The 23,284-nt window shown below is 36.4% G+C and overlaps 1 protein-coding gene across 1 annotated transcript; it reads right to left on the bottom strand.

Moving 5' to 3' along the window:
- Positions 1–330: 330 nt before the first annotated feature.
- Positions 331–22,745, bottom strand: LOC116293136 (uncharacterized). Its single transcript, XM_089028802.1, has 15 exons — positions 22,660–22,745; positions 21,910–22,259; positions 20,998–21,162; positions 20,814–20,927; positions 20,573–20,698; positions 19,854–19,950; positions 19,557–19,775; positions 19,097–19,476; positions 18,617–18,784; positions 18,182–18,292; positions 17,940–18,056; positions 17,474–17,564; positions 5,611–5,988; positions 1,693–2,235; positions 331–1,324 (listed from the first exon to the last, which is right to left on the bottom strand). Exons 1-15 carry the CDS (start codon positions 22,724–22,726, stop codon positions 978–980), a joined length of 3,273 nt encoding a protein of 1,090 aa, XP_088884928.1. The 5' UTR covers positions 22,727–22,745; the 3' UTR covers positions 331–977.
- Between the last annotated feature and the right edge of the window lie 539 nt (positions 22,746–23,284).

Raw genomic sequence — 23,284 nt, 5'->3', positions numbered from 1 at the left:
AGGAAGATGATTCTTCGTGTACTGTTAGTATTTTGATTTACATTGTGTAATTTAATCGATTATTGTACAGCAAATCTATTGTTAATATAATGTTGTAATAAGTTAGACAGCGTTAATTGAGCAGGAGTACAATGGCGCGTTTTTCACAACTTCGAAACGTTAGAACGTTTGACGTCCGTCAATCCAATATTTGGTAACAGCTGGAAATTTTGATAATTGGCAGCAACAAAAATGAAAATGTGTCGAATTAAGTGTCGAATCAAAAATGATTCACCCACTGCGATTATCATAAACTATAAAGTCAAGTGAGTCACTTTTTGGGACACTAACTTTTCGTTTCAGTACAATTTATTAACAATAAATTCAAGCATCCCGTGGAAAGAATAAAAGATCCATGTGTACCACCCGTTGTAACTCTTCAAGACAGAACATTATTCCACCTTTTTTTCCTTTAAATTGCTTATCCTGAGTATGATTTTACAACCTTTATGTGTTTTTATAATCCCACTTAATCTCCATGAAGTTTGCCTCTTTATTTAAATCAGTTTCATAACAGTACACTCAATTATGATAATCTTGCTTCATCTCCGTTACTATTGTATGTCCCACTTTTATAGAATATTTTTGCTTAAATATATTTACTACAGCTACAATATTAACAGAGCCCTGAAGGGCTAAAATCAGCGCCCTTGCTGCATAATGATGCAACTAAATGGCAATATGTTACTTAGTTTCCTTTCATCTCATTTGTCCAAACTAATCTCGTAAAGTGCTTACCACTCTATCTCAATAACTCTTTCTAGTCTTTTTACAAACAACCATATTCAAGAAGCTAATACCATTTTGAAGCGAGTTATGAACATAACATAACAAAACCTAAATATCAGAAGTGGTAGAGGATAATTGAATCCGACCAATTAAAAACAGAGGAAAACATGTTCTTCAATTCTAAAACTATGAAAACATGGAAGGCATTTTCAAACACTTGTAACAATGACATATCCATGTCCCATGTCGTTATAGCAACAACTATTACTTTGATCTATTCCAATGTTAAACGACCCTCCACCACCCCCAGAGGAATCAACGTCATTGTCCCCACTAGCACCCCCAGAGTATCCTCCTCCTCCCCCTGCTCCACCACCTGTTGTGCTGCCATAAGCACCACCACCTCCACCAAAGCCACCAGGTACTGAGTTCACATAAGATCTCCCTCCAGCTCCTCCTTGAAGAAATCCTTTGCCTCCCTCTCCGCCTCTACCTTGAGATCCCCCGAAGTTAGTACTGCTGCGGCCAGACGAGTAAAAACCACCACCACCACCTCCTAGAAATAATCAGAAAATAGTTGTAAACCACCACCGCCACCACCTCTTAGAAAAAAATTAAGAGAAAAATCAAGTTACAAGCCAACACCACCACCACCGCCCTTTGGAAATAATCAACTGATATTTACAAACCATCACCACACCACAGAAATAATCAGCAGATACAGATTATCCTTTAACTAATCATGCAAACAATAAAGGTACATTGACATGCATGCTTTGCTACGGCTGACCTAGTATTTTGTACAGTAAGGTTATCAGACAAGAGGTTGTTTCAGGGTATCGATAATATTTGTATTTTCTAGTTTCTTTTTGTGTACACGTATCAATTGGAATGTTATAGACTTTAGTCGTCTTTGGGAGGTACCTGAATTTCCGCTGTCAGCCGCTGTTGCTCCATTACCATTACGTCCTCCTTCCCAATGAGTCCCTCCGGCATTAGCATTACCATTTGTGTATACACTAGCATCAGCATTGGAGTATCGAAGAGTAGCGCTTTCGATACCAGCTCCTCCACCAGCAATGATCAGGGGGGTGTTGTGGTTTCTAACAACAAAGCTACCTCCTCCTCCACCGGCGGAACCCCCCTTAGCGTTTATGCTACCACCTTCTTGCCCAACCAGTATTTTGATTAATTCTCCTTTGAATAATTTAAATGTTCCAATTATTTGAGCACCCCGTCCTCGGTAAATACGAGTATTTATTTCTGTATCAAAACCGCCGCTTGCACCAACAGCTTCTATTCTATAAGAACCAGTATGTGGAACCCTCCATATTTGTATTCCAGATGATAAAGTAACCTGACCTTTATTACTTTGGCCATCATAATGACTACCAATAGATGTTGGACCAAAACGACCTGTTGCGCCAAGATTGGTGAACCGCGCCGAAAAGGATATAAATGGGAAACCTGAATTGAAACGAATAAAATTAAAAACAAGGTATGATATGGTATATAATATATATATTTAAGCACTGCCTAAAAGCGGAGCCCCCGATACGGAAGTCACAGGGAGAACAATTTGAATGAAACTGAAAGGTAAAAATAAGATCGGGGAAAAAATCTTATATTTTTTTAAAATAGAGATGAAGATAATTTCTCCCATAATAAAAACCATGCAGTGAAATTGAATCGAAATGCAGTAAATTGTGTTGTTTTTTTTTGTTTTTTTGTTTTTTTTGTTTTTGTTTTTTTTGTTTGTTTGTTTGTTTGTTTTGTTTTGTTTTGTTTTGTTTTACTTTTTCTTTTTCTTTTTCTTTTTCTTTTTCTTTTTCTTTTTCTTTTTCTTTTTCTTTTTCTTTTTCTTTTTCTTTTTCTTTTTCTTTTTCTTTTTCTTTTTCTTTTTCTTTTTCTTTTTTCTTTTTCTTTTTCTTTTTCTTTTTCTTTTTCTTTTTCTTTTTCTTTTTCTTTTTCTTTTTCCTTTCTTTTCTATTTTTTTTAAATTTTTTTGGCGCGATTATACTCTCCCACTTAGGAATTTTGTACACAACTCACTACCACCCCCAGGCGCTAGTTTTGTTCTTGGAAGATTCTTCGACAAAGTTTTCCAAGGCCGACATTTTGAGGCTTTGAATCTCTTTTACTTAAAGAAAAACGAAAGATAACTACAGATAATCCAATACAATATCAAGTTTAGTGAAATTTACCTCGGATGTCTTTCACTGAAATCGAAAATCTGGAGATTTAGGACAAATCAAGACTAAAAACAGACTTGAAAAGTGAGATGGGCAGAATATAAGCTTACATCTTAATTACGTCTTTTACAGAACGAGACGAAGTTTACATTCAGTTAAACTTGACAAGAACAACTGAGACAAAATAGAAAATAATGCAAAAGGCAATGCAAAATATAAAATGACGAATTTCTTGTCAGTAAATTGGCGTTTGTAAATTTTTTTGAATATTTTTTAGCTTTTTAAAGTGAAAGTCTAAGTCTTTATACAATATCGTCTCTCAACAACACAAATTTAAGCTAATTTTTAAAATCATACTTGCTCGAACAGCTTAATGAACAGTTGAACATTTGGTGTAAATTTATATTTCATTCAATAATTAAATAAATAATCTGTGGAAAGATATAAAATTTGTGAATGGATGTCTTCTTTGTTTTGCCGATGGGACCCCGCGATAGGAGGCAAACAAAGCTGCATTTTTCTTGAACGAAAACGATTTACAAAGCTAAATAAAGGACGAATATTTGCTGTCGTAATATGCTCTTCGTGTTATTTTTTCCTCCAGCATTAAAATAAATTAAGCTCATCTAGTTATATAAATATAAAAAGTTTTGAGAGAAAGTCTTTGATTTCGGTCGATTCGTCGAGAAATATGCTTGTCAAAAAAAAAATATATATATATATAACAAAGTATGTAATGTGGTCTATACTGTTGAAACAGTGCTCGATGCGTAGGGATGCAGAGCAATAGATATGTAGTAAAGATTGGATTAAAGACGAGACATGTTCACTGTAACTCCGAGTTTCGTGCTTACGCACTCATCAGACAGACTTTAATGAAACATATTCCTATTACTGTGATATTTATATACAAGAGGTGTAATGATTATTTACAAAAGAAGTATTGTTCGGAAAGGAGTTAATTAGCTAGGCCTGGATTTCTATTGTTCATCAGATAGAACTTGTTTTCATGTCGGCATTTGGAGATCAATTCGGATCGCTTGTTTAAAAGAGTGTCGCTGTTTGCTTTGATGATAAGTAGCTTTTCTGTTAAGCACAGGTCACACCCCTTAGAAATGTTGCTGTATGGTCTGGCTGAAGTGATGATTGTCCATTCTATGTTGTAGTCTTTGTTGTTATCTTTAAGGTCCCAGATGTATTTAGAAAGTTCGGTGCTGTTAGCGTATTTTCTATTTCGCAGAGATAGTTTGTGCTGAGTGTATCGTTGTTTGAATGTTCCTTCTGTCAGGCCAATGTAGTTTTTCCCAGTAGTGTCCTCGTTTGTTGTGACATGAGCGTTGTAGATGATGCTGGAGGAGAGGCAGTTGTTGTTTAGAGGGCATTGATCTTTTTTACGGCAGTTGCATGTTTTCTCAGAGGTGGTGGCGGGATCGGTATCGGTGTTGAAGATTTTCTTGTTGTGTTTGGTAATGGTGGTTTTCATGTTTTCCATGCAGCTGTAGCTCACTTTGATATTATTCTTATTGAAGATCCGCTGAAATCTGTGGTGCTTGGGAAAGTGTTTGTGTATGAGCTTCAGGAAGATGCTTCCGACGTTGGTTTGTACATTCTTGCTGTATGGAGGGTTGTACCAGATGATGTTCCGTTGTCTGTTTCTTTTTGAATGTGTAGATGGTTTATGGTTGTTGTAGGTCAGGGTTTTGGTATATGGTTGTTGTAGGTCAGGGTTTTGGTATAACAGAAAAGCTACTTATCATCAAAGCAAACAGCGACACTCTTTTAAACAAGCGATCCGAATTGATCTCCAAATGCCGACATGAAAACAAGTTCTATCTGATGAACAATAGAAATCCAGGTCTAGCTAATTAACTCCTTTCCGAACAATACTTCTTTTGTAAATAATCATTACACCTCTTGTATATATATATCACAGTAATAGGAATATGTTTCATTAAAGTCTGTCTGATGAGCGCGTAAGCACGAAACTCGGAGTTACAGTGAACATGTCTCGTCTTTAATCCAATCTTTACTATATATCTATTGCTCTGCATCCCTACGCATCGAGCACTGTTTCAACAGTATAGACCACATTACATACTTTGTTATATATATATGTATATATATATATATATATATATATATATACGATTGTTTGCTAATAAACACACATCTGGATTCTTGAAGAGCACTTCTTGATCCATCTTTCACTACATGAAAGTTTTTTTAAAACTGTTTTTGGTCTATAACTTGTGCTAAAGCGATTTTTTCTGTGCATTTGAGAGTCGCATTTGTGAGTAGTTTTTGCTTTGACATCAAGCGGGATTCTTGTGTTGTGTACACGGACGGACGGAAGTGACGTCAGCCAAGCCATGAAAAATCAACTCGATAGTTTACCATTTTTTCTTAAGTATGGTGCTCCGCTCGCGCGGGCCTTGGGCCCGCGCGCGAGCTCCGCTACTAATAATTTTCTTACTTCATGTTGGCCGAGGTGGTAAAGTACGAAAGTGGTAAAATTTAGCTATTTCGTGTCAACACCTCTAAACAAGAAGCAACATGTTCTGAAGTAACGACAAAACCAGAGCGCTTTTAACTTGCATTAACTTTTCTAAGCCAAAGGTTTTTAACTAAGATATATAAATCACTGAATTACCTCGTTTACAGGTAAAAGTGTGACAGGCAGTACAAGTGACGTCTTTCCACAAATAACCAAGACTCGGCCCTAGAGTATGAACACAATTTTGATCGCTGCTGAATTTGTTTGTACGGATTTGTGCCCAGTAAGTAAAATTCACTTCAGTTCCATCGATCCATGTAAAGTTTCCATTGCTCCGACGATCCTGCAGTCCAATCCATCCAGTTTCTCCACCGTGTTTGTGTTGAACGTAAATGTTTTCTTCCTGGCTTGTGATGCTTGCTAGGCTAGCGTTACTACTGAGACAGCTTGACAGTGCTGCTTCCCACGTGGCACATGACGAGTTGGTAAAGTAACAGAAACCATTGAAGTACGTCCATCCTTCACCACAGATGTCTAGTAAAATAAAAAAATATTTGAAAACAATATAGTTCCTCACCATCATCATCTCTCAAACATTATTATTATAACCACCACCACCACCACCACCACCACCAAGTTCAAGAATCTTGTGAATAAATTGATCAAGTCTTCCAAATCCAACTATTATTGTAATTTAATAGAACAGAAAAAAGGTGATTGCCGTGTAATCTGGAATGCTGTTAATGAAGATTTACATCGTGGCAAAAACAAAGAGATCGGTCCACAATGTATCATCGCTGATGGAATGAAGTATACAGATTGTAAGTCCATAGCAACTGCCCTAAACGTTTATTTTTCTTCAGTTGGTAGAGTGCTCGCTGAAAAAATTGCCTCTTGCCTGTCTCTATGCTCTATTAATATTTTTGCAGTCAACAATGGGAATATTGTGAACTTTCAGCTGAGCGAAGTGCGTGAATCTTTTGTCATATATGGAACAGCTTCTTGCTCAACCAGAACTCAAACATTTCCTAAATCTAATTTGTTGGAAATCAGCAAAGGCCACTTCACGTTTTAAGACAGGAAAACGTACTGATGCCTACAGGCCTATATCAATCCTGCCAACTTTAAGCAAAATCATCGAAAGAGCAATTCACATGCAACTCTATGGTTATTTAATTGACAACAGCCTCTTTACAGACAAGCAGTTTGGTTTTCGGTCAAATAACTCTACAGTTACCGCCCTTACAAGTTTTGCTGACGAAGTACTAGTAAAAATGGTGCAGGGTAATGTTTGTGGATATGTATTTTTAGACCTGTTCAAAGCGTTCGACACCGTTGACCACAAGATCTTATTGTCCAAATTAAAATTTATTGGTGTCCCACAGGATGCGCTTTGTTGGTTCCAGTCTTATCTTAGCAACAGAACGCAAAGAACATCATGCGGAAGTGAACTGTCTGATGCTCTGCCTGTAAGACATGGGGTACCGCAAGGAAGTATTTTGGGCCCTCTGTTCTTCGTTATCTATTTCAATTTGACATTCAGTGAACATATAACACAAAAAACAGGGTCATCTTTTATGGCACGCTTGGGACAAATTAATAGAGTGAAACATTGTTTTGATAGGCAATTGAAATAAGATTCAGGCTGTGCCAAATTTCGCTTGTAGGATTGTTTCAGGGGCCAAAAAATATGATCACATCTCACTTATACTAAAAGAACTTAGAGGGTTGCCAATTAGAAAGCAACTATATCTTATGAAAGCTACTCTAGTTTTTAAGTGCATGAACGATATGGCACCAGGTTACTTAGGAGATAGTTTTGTCAAAAGATCTAGCCTTTCAGGCCATCAAACTAGGAGTTCTCAGTTGTTAAATATTCAGCAGGTCAACGTTTCTTTCATTATCAAGGAGTTAAGCATTGGAACGATTTAAAAGATAGGCTTAAACTTTGTAAAAATGTGCAGCCTTTTAATCATGCAATGCGAAAAAAGCTTTTAAAGGAATTTCTTAATAATTAAATTTGTACTTATGATAATTATACTCACAATAATTAGATTTTTTTTCCGAATTATAGTTTAGGTCTTTGAAATGCATTTGCGTATCTAGATACTATATCTTTTATCTTTCCTATTATATATAATAATATAATTTGTATATAAACCTGTTTTTAAAGAGGGTTGATTTGAGATTTGCGTGCATGAGCACATATGCTATTGTTTTTACCTATTGTCAGTACTTTGTTACCAAAGGTGCTGCAGTGGCACGTGTGTTTATGTATGTGTGTTTCTTGTCTCGGGCCTCTTTTGAAGGCAGGCGTATATATAGTATTTTTATCTTAGATTTATTCTCATATCTGCATTAATATTTAGCTGTTATATATATCATATTGTCATTTTTATTTGTTAATGCTTCGGAAAAGCCCTGTAAAGGGATGAAGTGATAAAGTATGTATGAGTGTACCTGAACACTGCAAGATGTCAATTTGTGCTGATGATACGACTGTGCTGTACTGTTTTTCTTCAAACGTTAGCGATATACAGAACAGCCTTAAGAGGCAATGTCCACAAGAATCGAACAAATTTAAGATTTCGTGGCAAGGGTCAAAAAATCAAATTCGCTCTTCTTTTAAAGTTAGATAGGCCATTATTAGATATGAATCCCTGGGTAGTTGGTTTTCGAAAATATTATTTTATTTTCGAGAAAACGGCCACAGAAGAGGTTCGACCGAAACCCAAGCAAGAGACGCACAAGAGGAGTGAAAATGGACAAACTTTGAACAGAGCGCGCGTAAAAAATAAACCATCTATGACAATTTTTGAACTTTCTTCTTAATATATCACCCTTTTTCGTTCATTGGACTGGATTTCAAGCTTATTGGGAAAGGGACGAATTTTTGGAGAGGGAAAATAGGAGGCCTGTGTTTACATATGCTAATTAGTTGCCTCAAAAGAAAAAAAGATTTAACTATGGGCAAGTTATCTGATTGAAATAATATTTATGCTGCAAGTTGAGGAAGAATAGATCTTTTCAAAACTTTAAAGATTGATTTGGGGAAATTAATTCTGACTGCATAGAAACCTGTTGCATTTGGTTGAAATACATGCGAAAATCACGCTTCTCGAATCAACGCAGGACTAAGGATTTTTGTAAAGATTGCCATGAAATTTACCCTGAAAACTAAGAAATTAATACGTTTGTGCCGTTGTTTGAAAGTTCAGTGTGGTTTGGTAAATTTAAGTTTAAAATTTAAATTTCCATTGGAAAGGTTTTGGGATTGTCGGTACTGATGAGCAAAAAACGCGATCTTTGGTGATTGCGTGACCGAGGTTCCATTTTACGTTTAGAAGTTTGATTACTGTAAAATTCACGCTAAAAATTACGATAGAAACGTTCTTTAAATAGCTTTATAATCTTATTTTTCCCAAATAAGATTTGGGTCGATAAAAAAGCGGTTTCAACAGTTAGTTTATATATTTATAAATTACACCGCCTAATGATTACTTGACCCAAGGTCAATGATTTTTAGAGCGACTGATTGCAAATGTTGTTGATTTTGGTTGTGCCGTACATACTAAAACCATGATGTTTAAAAACAAGCATGTAAGAGATTTTCATACAGATTTTCATACGGCGTTACTCGTTGGCAAAATTGAAGTTGGTACAGAGAAGAGTAAGTGAATTCGCAAAGTAATACCAAATATAGCCAAGAAAGATATATGGGGAGATGTTTCCGGGTAACAAAACAAGTAAGCAGATTGCAGGTGTCAAGATTCTTAATTTAAATAAATAATACAAGGAATTTTATTGCTATTTGAACTCGACATCTTAGGAATCTTTATATTGACGATATTGACATACATTGTCCTTTAAAATTTTGAAAAAACTGGTCAAATGAAATCGAAATAAACGGGCCAGTGGGACCAGCCCAAGGCCGGGTGCCTTCGTCACAAAATTCAGCTCTAATTTGGCTTTGCTTCATGCGGGACTGACTTAAAGAACATTTCTATTCGTAAATCTAGTACACAAACATTTTGATAGATGGAAAAACTATGTAAATATCCTACTCGAGTTAATGAAGGAATCATTGACCAAACAAATTAAACGTGGCAGTGAATCAATGTCACATTTAACCAGGAAACATTTCTAACTTCTAAACATCGCGATAAGCTATGGTTTTTCTTTCGACTTTTTCATCGACCCAAATCTTATTTGGGAAAAATAAGATTATAAAGCTATTTAAAGAACGTTTCTATCGTAATTTTTAGCGTGAATTTTACAGTAATCAAACTTCTAAACGTAAAGTGGAACCTCGGTCACGCAATCACCAAAGATCGCGTTTTTTGCTCATATACCGACAATCCCAAAACCTTTCCAATGGAGCTTAAATTTACCAAACCACACTGAACTTTCAAACAACGGCACAAACGTATTAATTTCTTAGTTTTCAGGGTAAATTTCATGGCAATCTTTACAAAAATCCTTAGTCCTGCGTTGATTCGAGAAGCGTGATTTTCGCATGTATTTCAACCAAATGCAACAGGTTTCTATGCAGTCAGAATTAATTTCCCCAAATCAATCTTTAAAGTTTTGAAAAGATCTATTCTTCCTCAACTTGCAGCATAAATATTATTTCAATCAGATAACTTGCCCATAGTTAAATCTTTTTTTCTTTTGAGGCAACTAATTAGCATATGTAAACACAGGCCTCCTATTTTCCCTCTCCAAAAATTCGTCCCTTTCCCAATAAGCTTGAAATCCAGTCCAATGAACGAAAAAGGGTGATATATTAAGAAGAAAGTTCAAAAATTGTCATAGAGGGTTTATTTTTTACGCGCGCTCTGTTCAAAGTTTGTCCATTTTCACTCCTCTTGTGCGTCTCTTGCTTGGGTTTCGGTCGAACCTCTTCTGTGGCCGTTTTCTCGAAAATAGAAAAATATTTTCGAAAACCAACTACCCAGGGATTCATATCTAATAATGGCCTATCTAACTTTAAAAGAAGAGCGAATTTGATTTTTTGACCCTTGCCACCATTTGTTCGATTCTTGTGGACATTGCCTCTTAATACTGATTTAATTAAAATAGCAAATTGGCTTAATTCCAACAAGGGCACTAGGACACCGAATGTGCTTGGATTTCTATAGGTTTTTTCCCCTTTCGATTATTTGAATTAAATTAACGTTATATACTTGTTTACTTATCTTGTGTTCGTGTTCCTTCGTTGTCTTCGTTCGCTGTTGTAGTGCAGACGTTTTCATTCCAAAGGTCAAACGGTTTGAATAGCCTATAAGCGTTACTTCTTTAACGGCCGTTCCGTACTTGACTCTGTTTGTACTATACCAACAACAACGCAACCGCGCGATGCTCCTTACGTCAGTAATATTCAACCGTCCAGTTAATATGGTTAATCAAATTCACCTTAAGTTCTATATAGAGCACCGGGGTAGGCTACTAGCCTGCTTGCCATTGTTCTCTCGTCTGCTCGCTTAATCCAATTATTTTGAAAGGTGGGGTGGCAGTGTGTTTACACAGCGATGACAGATGCAGCACCAACGCTACTGTACGAACCACTGCCGAGCCTAGACTGGGGTAACACGATCTCCCTCGGCATTAGTAATATTTTCGGTATCAGTAACATTTTCGCTTCAATTGCAAAGAAAGTTACTAACTCTCCTTAGAATATTAGAGTCCAATTAGAGGGAAGCATATCTTAAACCCAGGGTACTGTTTACGAAATGAAATGTAACTTTTCTATACCTCAACGATCAGACAGTTACAGTTCAAAAATATTAATATCGACCAGTAGGTCATTGTAGGTGACGCTCACGTTGACTGGACATGTACAAGTAAGTAAACAAATAAAGATTAGACGAAATATCGTAAGAAATTCCTTTATTGTAGTTGATGATGCAAAAGGGGGAAGTTTCTTTGAGTAAAAAGTGTGTGGTAATAGCGTGCTGTCGTTGATCTATGCTACTTAAATCTCTAGTATCCTGTAGTGCGTTAAGTTATAGAGGCCGTAATCTGGTAGTCACGTCTTAGGGTTCGAATTACTAGCGTTCGGGTCCGAGTGTGGGCCGAGGGAGATCGTGTTACCCCAGTCTAGGCTCGGCAGTGGTTCGTACAGTAGCGTTGGTGCTGCATCTGTCATCGCTGTGTAAACACACTGCCACCCCACCTTTCAAAATAATTGGATTAAGCGAGCAGACGAGAGAACGATGGCAAGCAGGCTAGTAGCCTACCCCGATGCTCTATATAGAACTTAAGGTGAATTTGATTAACCATATTAACTAGACGGTTGAATATTACTGACGTAAGGAGCATCGCGCGGTTGCGTTGTTGTTGGTGTAGTACAGACAGAGTCAAGTACGGAACGGCCGTTAAAGAAGTAACGCTCATAGGCTATTCAAACCGTTTGACTTTTGGAATGAAAACGTCTGCATTACAACAGCGAACGAAGGAACACGAACACAAGATAAGTAAACAAGTATATAACGTTAATTTAATTCAAATAATCGAAAGGGGAAAAAACCTATAGAAATCCAAGCACATTCGGTGTCCTAGTGCCCTTGATTCCAACAAATTATCGCATAATCTAGATAAAAGTAAATGTATGCTTATTGGTACTGGCAAGAAAACTAATATATATATTTAGGCACTGCCTAAAAGCGGAGTTCCCGATACGCAAGACACAGGGAGCCCAACTTGAATGAATCTGAAGGTAAAAATAAAATCGGGGGAAAAATCTAATTTTTTTTTTTTAATTGGAGATAAAGATAATGTTTCCCATATTGAATATCTTGCAGTGAAATCGAATTGAAATGCACTACATCGTTTTCTTTGCGCGAGTACATTCCCCCACCAAGGGCACTAGGACACCGAATGTGGTTGGATTTCTAGGATGTTGGATGCCGAGGGAGATCGTGTTACCCCTGTGTAGGCTCGGCAGTGGTTCGTACACTAGCGTTGGTGCTGCATCTGTCATCGTTGTGTAAACACACTGCCACCCCACCTTTCAAAATAATTGGATTAAGCGAGCAGACGAGAGAACAATGGCAAGCAGGCTAGTAGCCTACCCCTGGGCTCTATATGGAACTTAAGGTGGATTTGATTAACCATATTAGCTCTGTACGGTTGAATATTACTGACGTAAGGAGCATCGCGCGGTCGCGTTGTTGTTGGTATAGTACAAACAGAGTCAAGTACGGAACGGCCGTTAAAGAAGTAACGCTTATAGGCTATTCAAACCGTTTGACCTTTGGAATGAAAACGTCTGCATTACAACAGCGAACGAAGGAACACGGACACAAGATAAGTAAACAAGTATAACGTTAGTTTAATTCAAATAATCGAAAGGGGAAAACAAACCTATAGAAATCCAAGCACATTCGGTGTCCTAGTGCCCTTGCCCCCCATTTTGGGATTCTATCTACCAGTTTTCATCCGATTTCATGTGTGAGAAAGAAAAAAATTTGAAAAAAATTGAAAAAAATTCTGGTGGAAGGTATGTTTCTTGTTATCATTTGCCCACGGCAATGCTCAAACTTTTTGAGCACTCTGGTGGAAGGTATGCTTCTTGTCATCATTTGTCCACAGCACTGAATGCTCAAACATTTTGAATACCCGGGCCATGGAAAAGAATGAGCAATTATGAAGCATTTTAAAATAAAAGGTTTAGAAAGTAAGCTTTTATATGGATAAACTATTATTGATGTGACAAATAGACCCTTCCACGGCTTTTTCAACTTTTAACATTGACTAGTTAAAATTCCACCGGGTAATGCTGGAAAAACCACCTCAATTATCAATTTAAAATTTAAATCAAATGCTAATCAGGTAAATCTCCAGGTTAAATCGACAGTAAGCTAAATTAAACTAAAAAACGTTTCTCACAAGAACTTGTACATTTCCGAAGTGCAGCACTACTGCTCAACTAAATTCTTTTATTCAAAAAAGGATATCTTTAAAAGAATTCCCTCTTATTTAACCATTTTTGTGAGAAAAACACACCTTTGTTTACTTTATTATGTATGCATGGATCTCCCTTTTCAAATGATTATATTTCACTGGTATTCCATTCAATTTGCATTACGATTAAAGTAGCTTTCAAGTATTGAAAAACGCTGCATTTTGCAGTTGATTTTCAACGATTCAGTCATCACTTACTTTGCAGATGATGCAAGGTCGATCAGAGGTCGATCACGAATTCAAGGAAAACCAGTTTTACTAGAATTTGTCTGTTAGCCAATCTAAAGCTGCGACAGGCTAACGAAATCAAACAACTGATAAAAACTGTTTTTTGAGTTGAAGACTGGAAAGTTTTGGTTTAAAAATCATAATTATCGATAGAAGGAAGCCCTGTCTATTAATATGAAGGAGTTCAAGTGGCAAAGTCATAACAAAAAAGCTGGGTTGTGCTACATTTGGGGATGTAAACAAAGCGAAAATCATTGAACTTAAAACAAGTAATGCACCAGTCATTTGACATCCCCCAACACCCCCCCCCCCCCCCCCCCCCCCCCCCCCCTAGACATACCCGGGGACTTCACTTTTTACCTCAGTGAAAGGTAATGCCGTGAAAGCCCCGCCCCACGGGGAAGAAAAGAAAAGTGAAGTCCCCGCGTCATCGTTTGAGCAGTCTATTTTAATGTCAACTGGATATTTCATATCTTTTGCAGCAGAAATATGTTCGCCGACAAAGAAATATATTTTCAATTCTATTTCTTAAAAGTGTTCTAGTGTTGAAAGCTTTTGATTCTGTGGATCATCGTATCCTTACTCTAAAACTATCAGCCCTTGGTGTTTGCGACAAAGCTCTAGACTTCTTCACATCTTATTTGGGGATAGACAGCAGCAATGTGCAGTTAATAATTTCATCACCTCACCAACTAAATTAAAATATGGCGTTCCTCAGTGGTCTGTTTTGGGACCCATTTTGTTTTTAATATACATTAATGATCTTCCAAAGTGCCTTCGTCATACAAATCCAAGTTTGTATGCCGATGACACCCAATTATGCACTACAAGTGAGAATGTTGATGACTTAAATGATAAGTTAAATGATGATCTTTCATCTCTGAATAATTGGTTGATAGCAAATAGATTAAATCTACACTCAGATAAGACCAAATGTAATAGTGCCTCATTACTGCTCTGAGGTTTGGGGTGATCTAAATAAGGGTTTAGCAGATAAGTTACAAAGGCTACAAAACAGAGCTGCTCGTATCATCACTGGTGCCACTTATGACATCAAATATACAGATGTTCTGAAGTCTCTAGGTTGGTACCCACTCCATATTAGAAGAGCCTTACTGTTGGCAAATTTAATGCATAAATGCATGAACAACCAAGCCCCCCAAATTTGTTTAATTTTCAATCGGAATCGACATCACACAATCTTAGAGGCTCAACATCGAAACTTTTTATCAAAAGATTTAATGCTGAATATGGAAAGAGGAGTTTAACTTACAGGGGTGCTAAACTATGGAACAATCTTCCTCATACTGCTAGAAATCAAGCAAGTTTTACATCTTTCAAAAATGCTGCTTTAGCAGATTTCATCTCAACTAGCAAGCTCTGACCTTAACTCTGAATTTTTTGATATTATTGTTCTATTAATATTCGATATTATACATTAATATTATATCTTAGTTACTTGTCTTAGTTATGTATATTCATCACGACCGTCATGTAAACCAATTTTTCTGTTGGTATTATCGTGTATAAATACAGGATGATTGATTGATTGATTGATTGATTGATTGATTGATTGATTGATATTTATTCCATGTAGTACCAGCTTATTTGCTTCCCTTTTTGTTTGTCTTTTTCTTTTTCTGTCTTTTTCTCTATCAAAGAATAGAATGAAAAGCCATTTTCCGATCGATGGCTTAGAAAAACATAATTATTAAATGCGATGAAAATCTTCGGTTGGGCTTCACGAATTTGCAACGTCCCCTGTGATTGGTTAGGTTTAGGGGCGGGGTTGGGGAAAGGTCATTGTTTTCTATTGTTCTACACATGTGTGTCCTCCAATAGGATCACATCTTGCAAATCCGTGAAGGACGACCCAAAATTTTACCGTCTTCGTCTCATCCATTATGACTACGTAAACTCACACGAGGAGCTCACTCTGTCCCAGTCCCCAAGTCCCCCAGTCGCAGTCAGTCCCTGGGATGCAGCCGAAGCTGTGAATTGAAGCGCTTTCCCCGACCACCAGGGAACCAAATACATGTGAAAATGCGGTGAAATCCCCGCTATGCCCCCGGGTATGCGTCGGGGGCGGGTTAGGGGATGTCAAATGACTGGTGCATAACTTCCAGATCACAACTCAACTTTTATCGGAGAGAGTTTCGGAGGAATTTCATTTCAGGGACATTTCTTTTTTTCTATTTTCATTGCGGTAAAAATACGGTCCATGTAAAAACAAGACTCTTCATATAGATAACCAAATATCATTATGTAAAAAAAGAAGTAAAAGTAAGAATATATTTTGTTTACCATTTTTTTAACCAGTTTCAAGTCTGTTTTGCAATGTTGATTTGTCCATAAAAAGTTCGAAAATCTTCAAAATTTGGATTTTAATGAAAGACATCCAAGGTAAATTTCACTAAACCTGATATTCTATTGGATTATTTGTAATTATCTTTCGTTTTTCAAGTAAAAATAACCAGGAATTCAAAGCGTAAAATGTATTTTTCGTAAACATCCAAATACATAAGTAATGTTCAAAACAATATAACCTGCCACAAGTAATTTGTTTGCCTTGAGCATGCTCAAAAATTTTGAGCACTCCCATGGACATACATTGTATTTCTGTCTTAATTTTATGGTGCCTTGAGCCTGCTCAAAACTTTTGAGCATTCCCATGGACATACATTGTATTTCTGTCTTAATTTTATGGTGCCTTGAGCCTGCTCAAAAATTTTGAGCATTCCCATGGACATTATATTTCTATCTTAATTTTATGGTGCATTGAGCATGCTCAAAACCTTTGAGCCATCTGGTGGTAAAATTTATCATATAATGCCAAATAGCTTGTATAGGAGGATTTATACAGCTTGTTTAATAATAAAAAAGGATACAGATGGACGTGAAGGATTAAAAGTGTTAAATTTAAGCTGGTTGTAACATTGCATTTACAAAAAACACTGAACCGTGTCTTCTCACAATGTTTTGTAGTAATAACCATGGCAAGCGATCACTGAAAAACCCTTCATTTTGTTTATCCTTAGCTTTCTGGCTGTCAAATTGAGCAAAACCACGTTTCTTTCAACCGAGAATTCCAGTCACAGTGACACTCAGTTATCTACTTTTGATCACTTTCGTAAAGATAATCAATTCTGAAATCTTCTATTAATATTTCTATTCAATCTTTGGACATTTCTTTGTTTTTTGTTTTAAAGTTTTAGAAGTGATAAATGTTGAAAATAACTAGCGATTCTTTCTCGCTTCACATTTGCCTCCTTGGCGTTTATTACACGAAATTTGATTGGCTAACGATCGAAGTTCGTGATGTATGGAGAATTTGTATTTTGTTATGAGAATTAAATTCAAATAAAGATTTATTTTCTAGCAAGTGGTAACGTTTTCCCTTAGTAATTATTTTATAAAAGCAATAGAAAACTTTTTTCTCTCTAAGCAATAGAAAACTTTTTCCGTGTTTACATAGCATGATAGCAACACGAGGGGAGGTTGGGAGAATTCGAGGAAGTTATGCAAACCCGAGACGTAGTCGTGCTTAAATAATATTAGGAGTAAAGATAACTTGACGCTTCCTAGTTATAAAAGAAAACTCAGTGGAGAAAACAAAGGTTTGAATATCAGGCTATTAAAGAATAGAATGATCTAAGTCAAGAATTAAGGAACTCTCCTAGTGTTCAAGTCTTCAAATGCAATTTTTTAAGTTAGCTTCACAAATTCATCATCATCATTATCATCATCATCATTATTATTATTATTATTATTGTTATTATTATTATTATTATTATTATTATTATTATTATTATTATGAGTCAAATACCTGATACTACTACATAATGCATTGTCACCGGATCATATTGATTATCATACAGCTCCTTCATGCAAACACGGAAGTTTTGAGACGTGATACTCTGTTGAAGAGAAAACAAATATAATCTTAGACAAAGCTGTCTCGTTTCAAAGTTATTATTTTCTTGCTTGCAGCAAGTTTCTATTATGATTACTTTACTTGGCGTTGGACCTTGTCATAAGGCTACTTCCGTATCGCGATTTCCACATTGAAAATCGTCGCTGATGTATACAAACGTGGGGTTTATAGAGTTGCATCAAAGTCACCGCAGCCGCATCGCCACAAAAATGGATTAAAATGTGTCTATATAAACGGCCCTTTGTTTATAAGTGTCTAACGACGAACATGTTATCAGAAGGACCATATAGCCAGGTTGAAATGAAAAAAAAAGAAGACAAACACACAAGCACACAAGCTTTTTTCACAAATACTGTACCTCAATCCAGGCAGATATTCCATTGCATTGTGGGTTCTTCCGTCCACCACCTGTACGGTGTGTTGGTGTTACCATGACTAAAGGTTGCTTGGTGTAGTTGCGTACCATTTCAACAGTCTAACAAAAATCATGCAAATATACTTCATTACTAGACAGATATAAAGATAAAAACTTGGCAAGAAGTGCAATGTTTTAATTTCATAAATTGCTTCAGCTGTAAGTTAGTTTCGAAAATACAGTACCTTGCAAAATGCGTAATTATCAGATTGCTGAGGTGTGTAGTCATTAGGGAAGTCAATGCTACCGTGTTCAGTGAACAATGGACGGTGTAGAATCTCAAATGCCATCCAGTACTGTTTGAAATATGAAGAAAAGCAATGTTTTAATCTCTTTCTTTTTTTTTAGTGAAAACCTTCGTAAAACAACAATTATAAATGTTTCAAGGAATGCAATTGCAGCTTTCGGGAAATAAGGATAATGTGTGTTGTATATTGCGCTGCCTATTTTTGTCGTGGTAGTTGGCCATATTTGGTTCTAGCTACAATACTTTGTTCCTTTTCCTAAAAATCAGTTTTTCAGATTCCAATTTGATCATGGATGGAGGATAAGTGCACACTTACTTCATTTTGCACACAACTAATCCAAAACTTCCTTCTCACATTAGATAATTAGCTTACCACATTGATATCTTCATGTACGCCGTCAAAGTTCTGCAGTTCTCTTAAACAAACTTTGATCGACGAAGAACTAATATCCTCTATCCAAACGCTCGCAGCATCATGTTTCAGGCCTCTTCTTTCATGTTGTAGCGTAGCTAACACTGTGGGAGAGCTAGAAAATTTGCCCTGTATGCACATGATATTAATTTTATCAAAATGTCTGATTTACTCTAAATAAATACAACTTTATTTGCACTTTTGATATATTTACAAAAAGAAAGAAAAAAATAAATAAATAAAATAAATATATAAGAAAAATTAAGGGTAAAAAAACTACAAAAAATAGCTAGAACAGCTAAACGAATTAAACGTAACATTTTTAAACAATTCATTTTTATCAGAGGCTCAGTCAATCGTTCTCTCATTAGTTCAGAAATAGGTAATAAATATTTTGAATGTTCCACTGATTTTAATTTTATGCCAAAATACGATACATACCCCAGGAAACGAAATAGTCCTACATGTCGTACCAGTCCACCATCGTGTGAACCGTTCTCTTCCGGTAACTCCACCGTTAGGTGCTCCTTGATAGGCTATCCAATCAACTGATTCCAATTCATATGACGGATTGTCATTCCTACCTGTCCTGGAAATACACGCAGTAAAATTGTCCATATTCACGTTCTCTGTCCAAGTTACTGTAGCTTCGTGTACCTTGGAAGTCGGTAAAGCATTGACGTAGTTCACCGTCAGTTGGATATGTAAGGGTTTGTCGGGATAAAAAGTGTAGGGCTTGAGCGAAACGATCTCGCAATGAGTATCTGACCATGGAAAGTCTTGCTGGCGAAGAAAGTGTCTCCCCTTGTCCAATGGGAATCCTTTTGAAAAACATGCCAAAAATATTTATAAGATAAAAAATATATTTTCTGAGAAACGTTTTTTATGACATCAATGTTACCTTGGCAGCCTCCAGGGTGATAGTAGGTGAAATTTCCTCTGGTCCTACATATCTCTCTCTTCATGATGCACATGTTGTCAAAGGTTTGTCCATTGGTTGCACAAACTAGATCTTGATATGTGGGGCATTCAGCAATACACACACACTGGGCAACACCTGCTGACAATGCTTGGCAGATTCCAGAGTACTCACACGTTTTGTTGATGCATGGATCAAGGTCTAAACATATTATTTGAAGATTATGTTAAGGTAGATATCTTTTTTAATGTATGAGTGCAAAAGATAAGCAGTACTTACCACCAAATATCAAGTAATCAACAGTCACTGGATGATGCTTGCGATTCAATCCAACCAAGTCCTTCACACAAGCTCTAAAGTAAGTCCTCGTTATTTCCTATGCGAAAATGACAAATTTACCATTATTATTAACTCCGAAGAAGGACTAGCGTTCGGACCGTCAGTAAGTTTTTTTCATCTTTTCACGGTGTATAATTTACCTTTTTATCATTACTGTTTCATTAGAAACACCGAAGCAGCTCATACTAGTTTTTAGCTAGTTATCTCTTCTTATTAACCCTGATCATGTATTTGATATGCACTTAAAGCTTAGTGTCGTGGTATTTCATTTCTTGTTGCTGCATGGCATATTAGCAAGAGTTCTGAACTGAGAGCATGCACGCAGATCTTGACGCAAAAACCATAATCAAACTCAAGCAGTAATATAAGCCACTGAGTCATAGAGGGGTAATTCGTTATCCTAATATAGGATTTAAATGATTTGCATTATGCTCTTACCTTAAAAAAACAATTAAAACTACGGTTTCGAATAACTGTTATGAATACTTAGTGAGTTGGTCTACTTATATTGTTTCCGTATTTTCAATTGCTTTTATTTTGTTAACCTTTTGTTGCTTGTTTCGTTCTTATTTTGTTGTTTCCTTTCTCTTCTTTTTTATTTTATCTTATCTACGCGACGTAATTTATGATATTTTTGGAATTTAAGATTTGATTGATACCTCGTTCCAGGCTACAATGGAGTTGTGTTCTGGTGGCACCGCGTTCACATTACTGCTGTCGTACTCATGACTTGGAGTGAGGACAATCGATGGAGGTGAAAAGTAGAGACCGGTAAAGTTGACGATCTGAAAAATTATAAGACACACTGTGTAAGCTGTCAATTGCGAATTAGGTTTTAAGGCTGTATTTTCTCCCAAGAATTATCAGTCTCACTCGTTTTTAGATTTGTCTCCAATATACCTGGCAAAATGCGTCGTTGTCTTCTTCACTCGGTTGAAGAGAATTTGGAAATTGAAGAGCAATGATCTCGTTATGAGGCCAAGAGAGTGGAACCTCAGTGAAAGCCATCCATACCTAAGAAGAAAAGAAGAAACCAAGTAAATAAGACAATAGGGAATTAAAAAAGCATGATGCAATAACATACCACTTCAATATCCTTGTGACGTCCATCAAACGTTCTTGCTTCTCTCAAACAAATCGTAAATTCATCTCTAGCGATGTGTTCTACCCAAACAGCAACAGCATCTTGCCTTTTGTTCAGTACGTTGTGACGGACCGTGATGAAAACTTTGGGCTTGTTTGTGAACCCCTTTGGATGGATTTAAAATAGCTTAAATAAGATGAAGCTTCAAATGCACAAATAATGTAGTATTGGAATATAATTCATGATCAAAGATAAGTGTTTGAAGACGTTCTAAGCTACGTGAATCACGGGTGTTGTATCGGACAGTGGCTTTCTCCCCAATCTGCTGGAGGTTTAGTTTTGATTTCTTGACTCGGCATGACATGTCAGTAGAGTTTGTTAGGGCTTTTTTTTCTTCAAGGGGTTTTCTATGGATTTTACATTTACCAAATTACAAGCACGCCCTCTCTTCGAGGCTTAAGTGCTCGGGTAGGTCAGGATCAAAGTTAGTGTTCTAATTTACAGACTCCACTTTTAAATGCATTAACATTTGGGGCTGTGACTAATTCAGCGGGTAGATTGTTCCATTGTTTTATTGTCCATGGTAGAAAGCTGTATTGTATATATGTTTTTTTCTCGAGAGGAATTTTAAAGGATCTGTTGTGATTATTTCTTGAGTTTCTTGTCAAGGGTATCAGTTCATTACAGAGATCTACATCAACTAAGTTGTTTATATTAATTTTGTACAGCATATATAACTAATCTCTGATCAGCTCTGCGCTGCTTAAGACTGCGCCAACCAAGCTCTTCCAACACAAAACCAAAAGCCAATGCTCAAACTTCCAGTTGAAACTGTAAGTTAGGTGTGCCCTGGGGTTGTTTTAGTTTATTGAACCAATTTAATTCATTATAAAAACAAAGCACTAAACTAACCTGTGATAGAGGTACGCGGTTACATTGAGTTCCTGTCGTCCAGTCGTTGAACCTGGTACTTCCTTCAGCCACACCTGATTCAGTCAGTTGATAAGCAACCCAGTTCACTCGTACAGTCTCCTCGAACCCATTCCCGCTCTCAACCACACACACCCTAAATCCACTCGTAGTTACAGACTCGGTCCACGTGAATCCTACGTCATGCACACGTGACGAGTTTGTTCCCAGGCTTAATGATGTGAAGACTTTCATTGGATCATTCCCAGTAAAGGATGATGGGAAGGTTATGTTCTCACAGGAGAATCCATCGACAGCTGAGTGTCCGATCGGTATTCTTCCTTGCTGTAACCCTTTAACAATAAATGAAAATAAGAAAAATTCACATTAAGATCTCTGACTTTTGTCTAAATGTAACCATCATATTTTATATTTGACATATTCTGTGCTGACATAACTTTAAGAAGTATACGTTAGTGGGTCAGTTGTGATCTAAATCTAATGCTTTTAGCACTCCTGCGTGGACGGCTTAATCTATAAGATCGACATTAAATGTATAATAGTTATTCTTAGGCGCATTTTTATAAGTTATTACTCTTAACTTTACGTTTTTGAACAAGGTATTTAACAGACATGGCCATATTTTAATCTTGTGGAAAAAAGCAGATTAATGTTTTCTTTCTTATTCACCACTCTATAGATATCTCGTTTTGTAGGTATTTCCCCCTTTACATGATAAGAGAGATGGCTTACCGCTCACAGCGCCAACAGAAAATACGAAAAGCAATATAGCAGCTATTCTTGCCATAGCTGATATCATAGTAAGGACCTTCACCCAAATGAATTATGGACGCTTGAGGCAACCTTACTTATAGTAATGACATTCAGTATGACGTACTTTTTCAATGTTTTGATCAACAGCAATATTCACAAAACCATACAACTTGCTTTAAGTCTGATAAACTCATGAGGAATCATATTCCAATCATTCAAATGTTTATAATGCTGATCGAATTTAATTTTCCCCTCTCTTAACCCATAATTTTGTAATTTCTTTCGAAGAAATAGTTTTATTTTCATCAGACACAAGTTTTGTTTTGTTTGTTGCCATGTGGAAGTATATTTGACCAAGTAAGAGTTTTTAAGTTCTAATTTATCAAAACTGAAACGTCGTGTCAAAAAATTAGTGCTTTCACTAAGTTACTAGAAAGTTTTAGAAAATTTGTCAATAGAACGTCGTTTTTTCTCGGTAAGTTTTCCCTTTATTTTCATTGGGTGCTCATTACGCCTTTTATCATCAGGGTTAAATTTCTCAAATCTAAAAGAGACATATAATGCAGTTTTTCCTAAGATACCTGAAAGTTTTTAAGAAACATGT

Source organism: Actinia tenebrosa, unplaced genomic scaffold, assembly GCF_029948245.1.
Source record: "Actinia tenebrosa isolate PJP-AT-01 unplaced genomic scaffold, QUT_ActTen_1.0 PGA_scaffold13__45_contigs__length_12533684, whole genome shotgun sequence".
In the NCBI taxonomy this organism is placed as follows: domain Eukaryota; kingdom Metazoa; phylum Cnidaria; class Anthozoa; order Actiniaria; family Actiniidae; genus Actinia; species Actinia tenebrosa.
The sequence above is the reverse complement of the archived record's forward strand: the minus strand, read 5'-3'. Positions and strand labels throughout refer to the sequence as shown.

What these genes read in the sequence shown, in the direction of transcription:
- LOC116293136 (XM_089028802.1), bottom strand. Translation starts at nt 22,726, where the DNA reads ATGATATCAGCTATGGCAAGAATAGCTGCTATATTGCTTTTCGTATTT. An exon ending in GTCACAAGGATATTGAAGTG is followed by an intron (nt 20,928 to 20,997) that starts GTATGTTATTGC and finishes TTTTCTTCTTAG; the next exon opens with GTATGGATGGCTTTCACTGA. An exon ending in ATAATTACGCATTTTGCAAG is followed by an intron (nt 18,057 to 18,181) that starts GTACTGTATTTT and finishes GATTTTTGTTAG; the next exon opens with ACTGTTGAAATGGTACGCAA.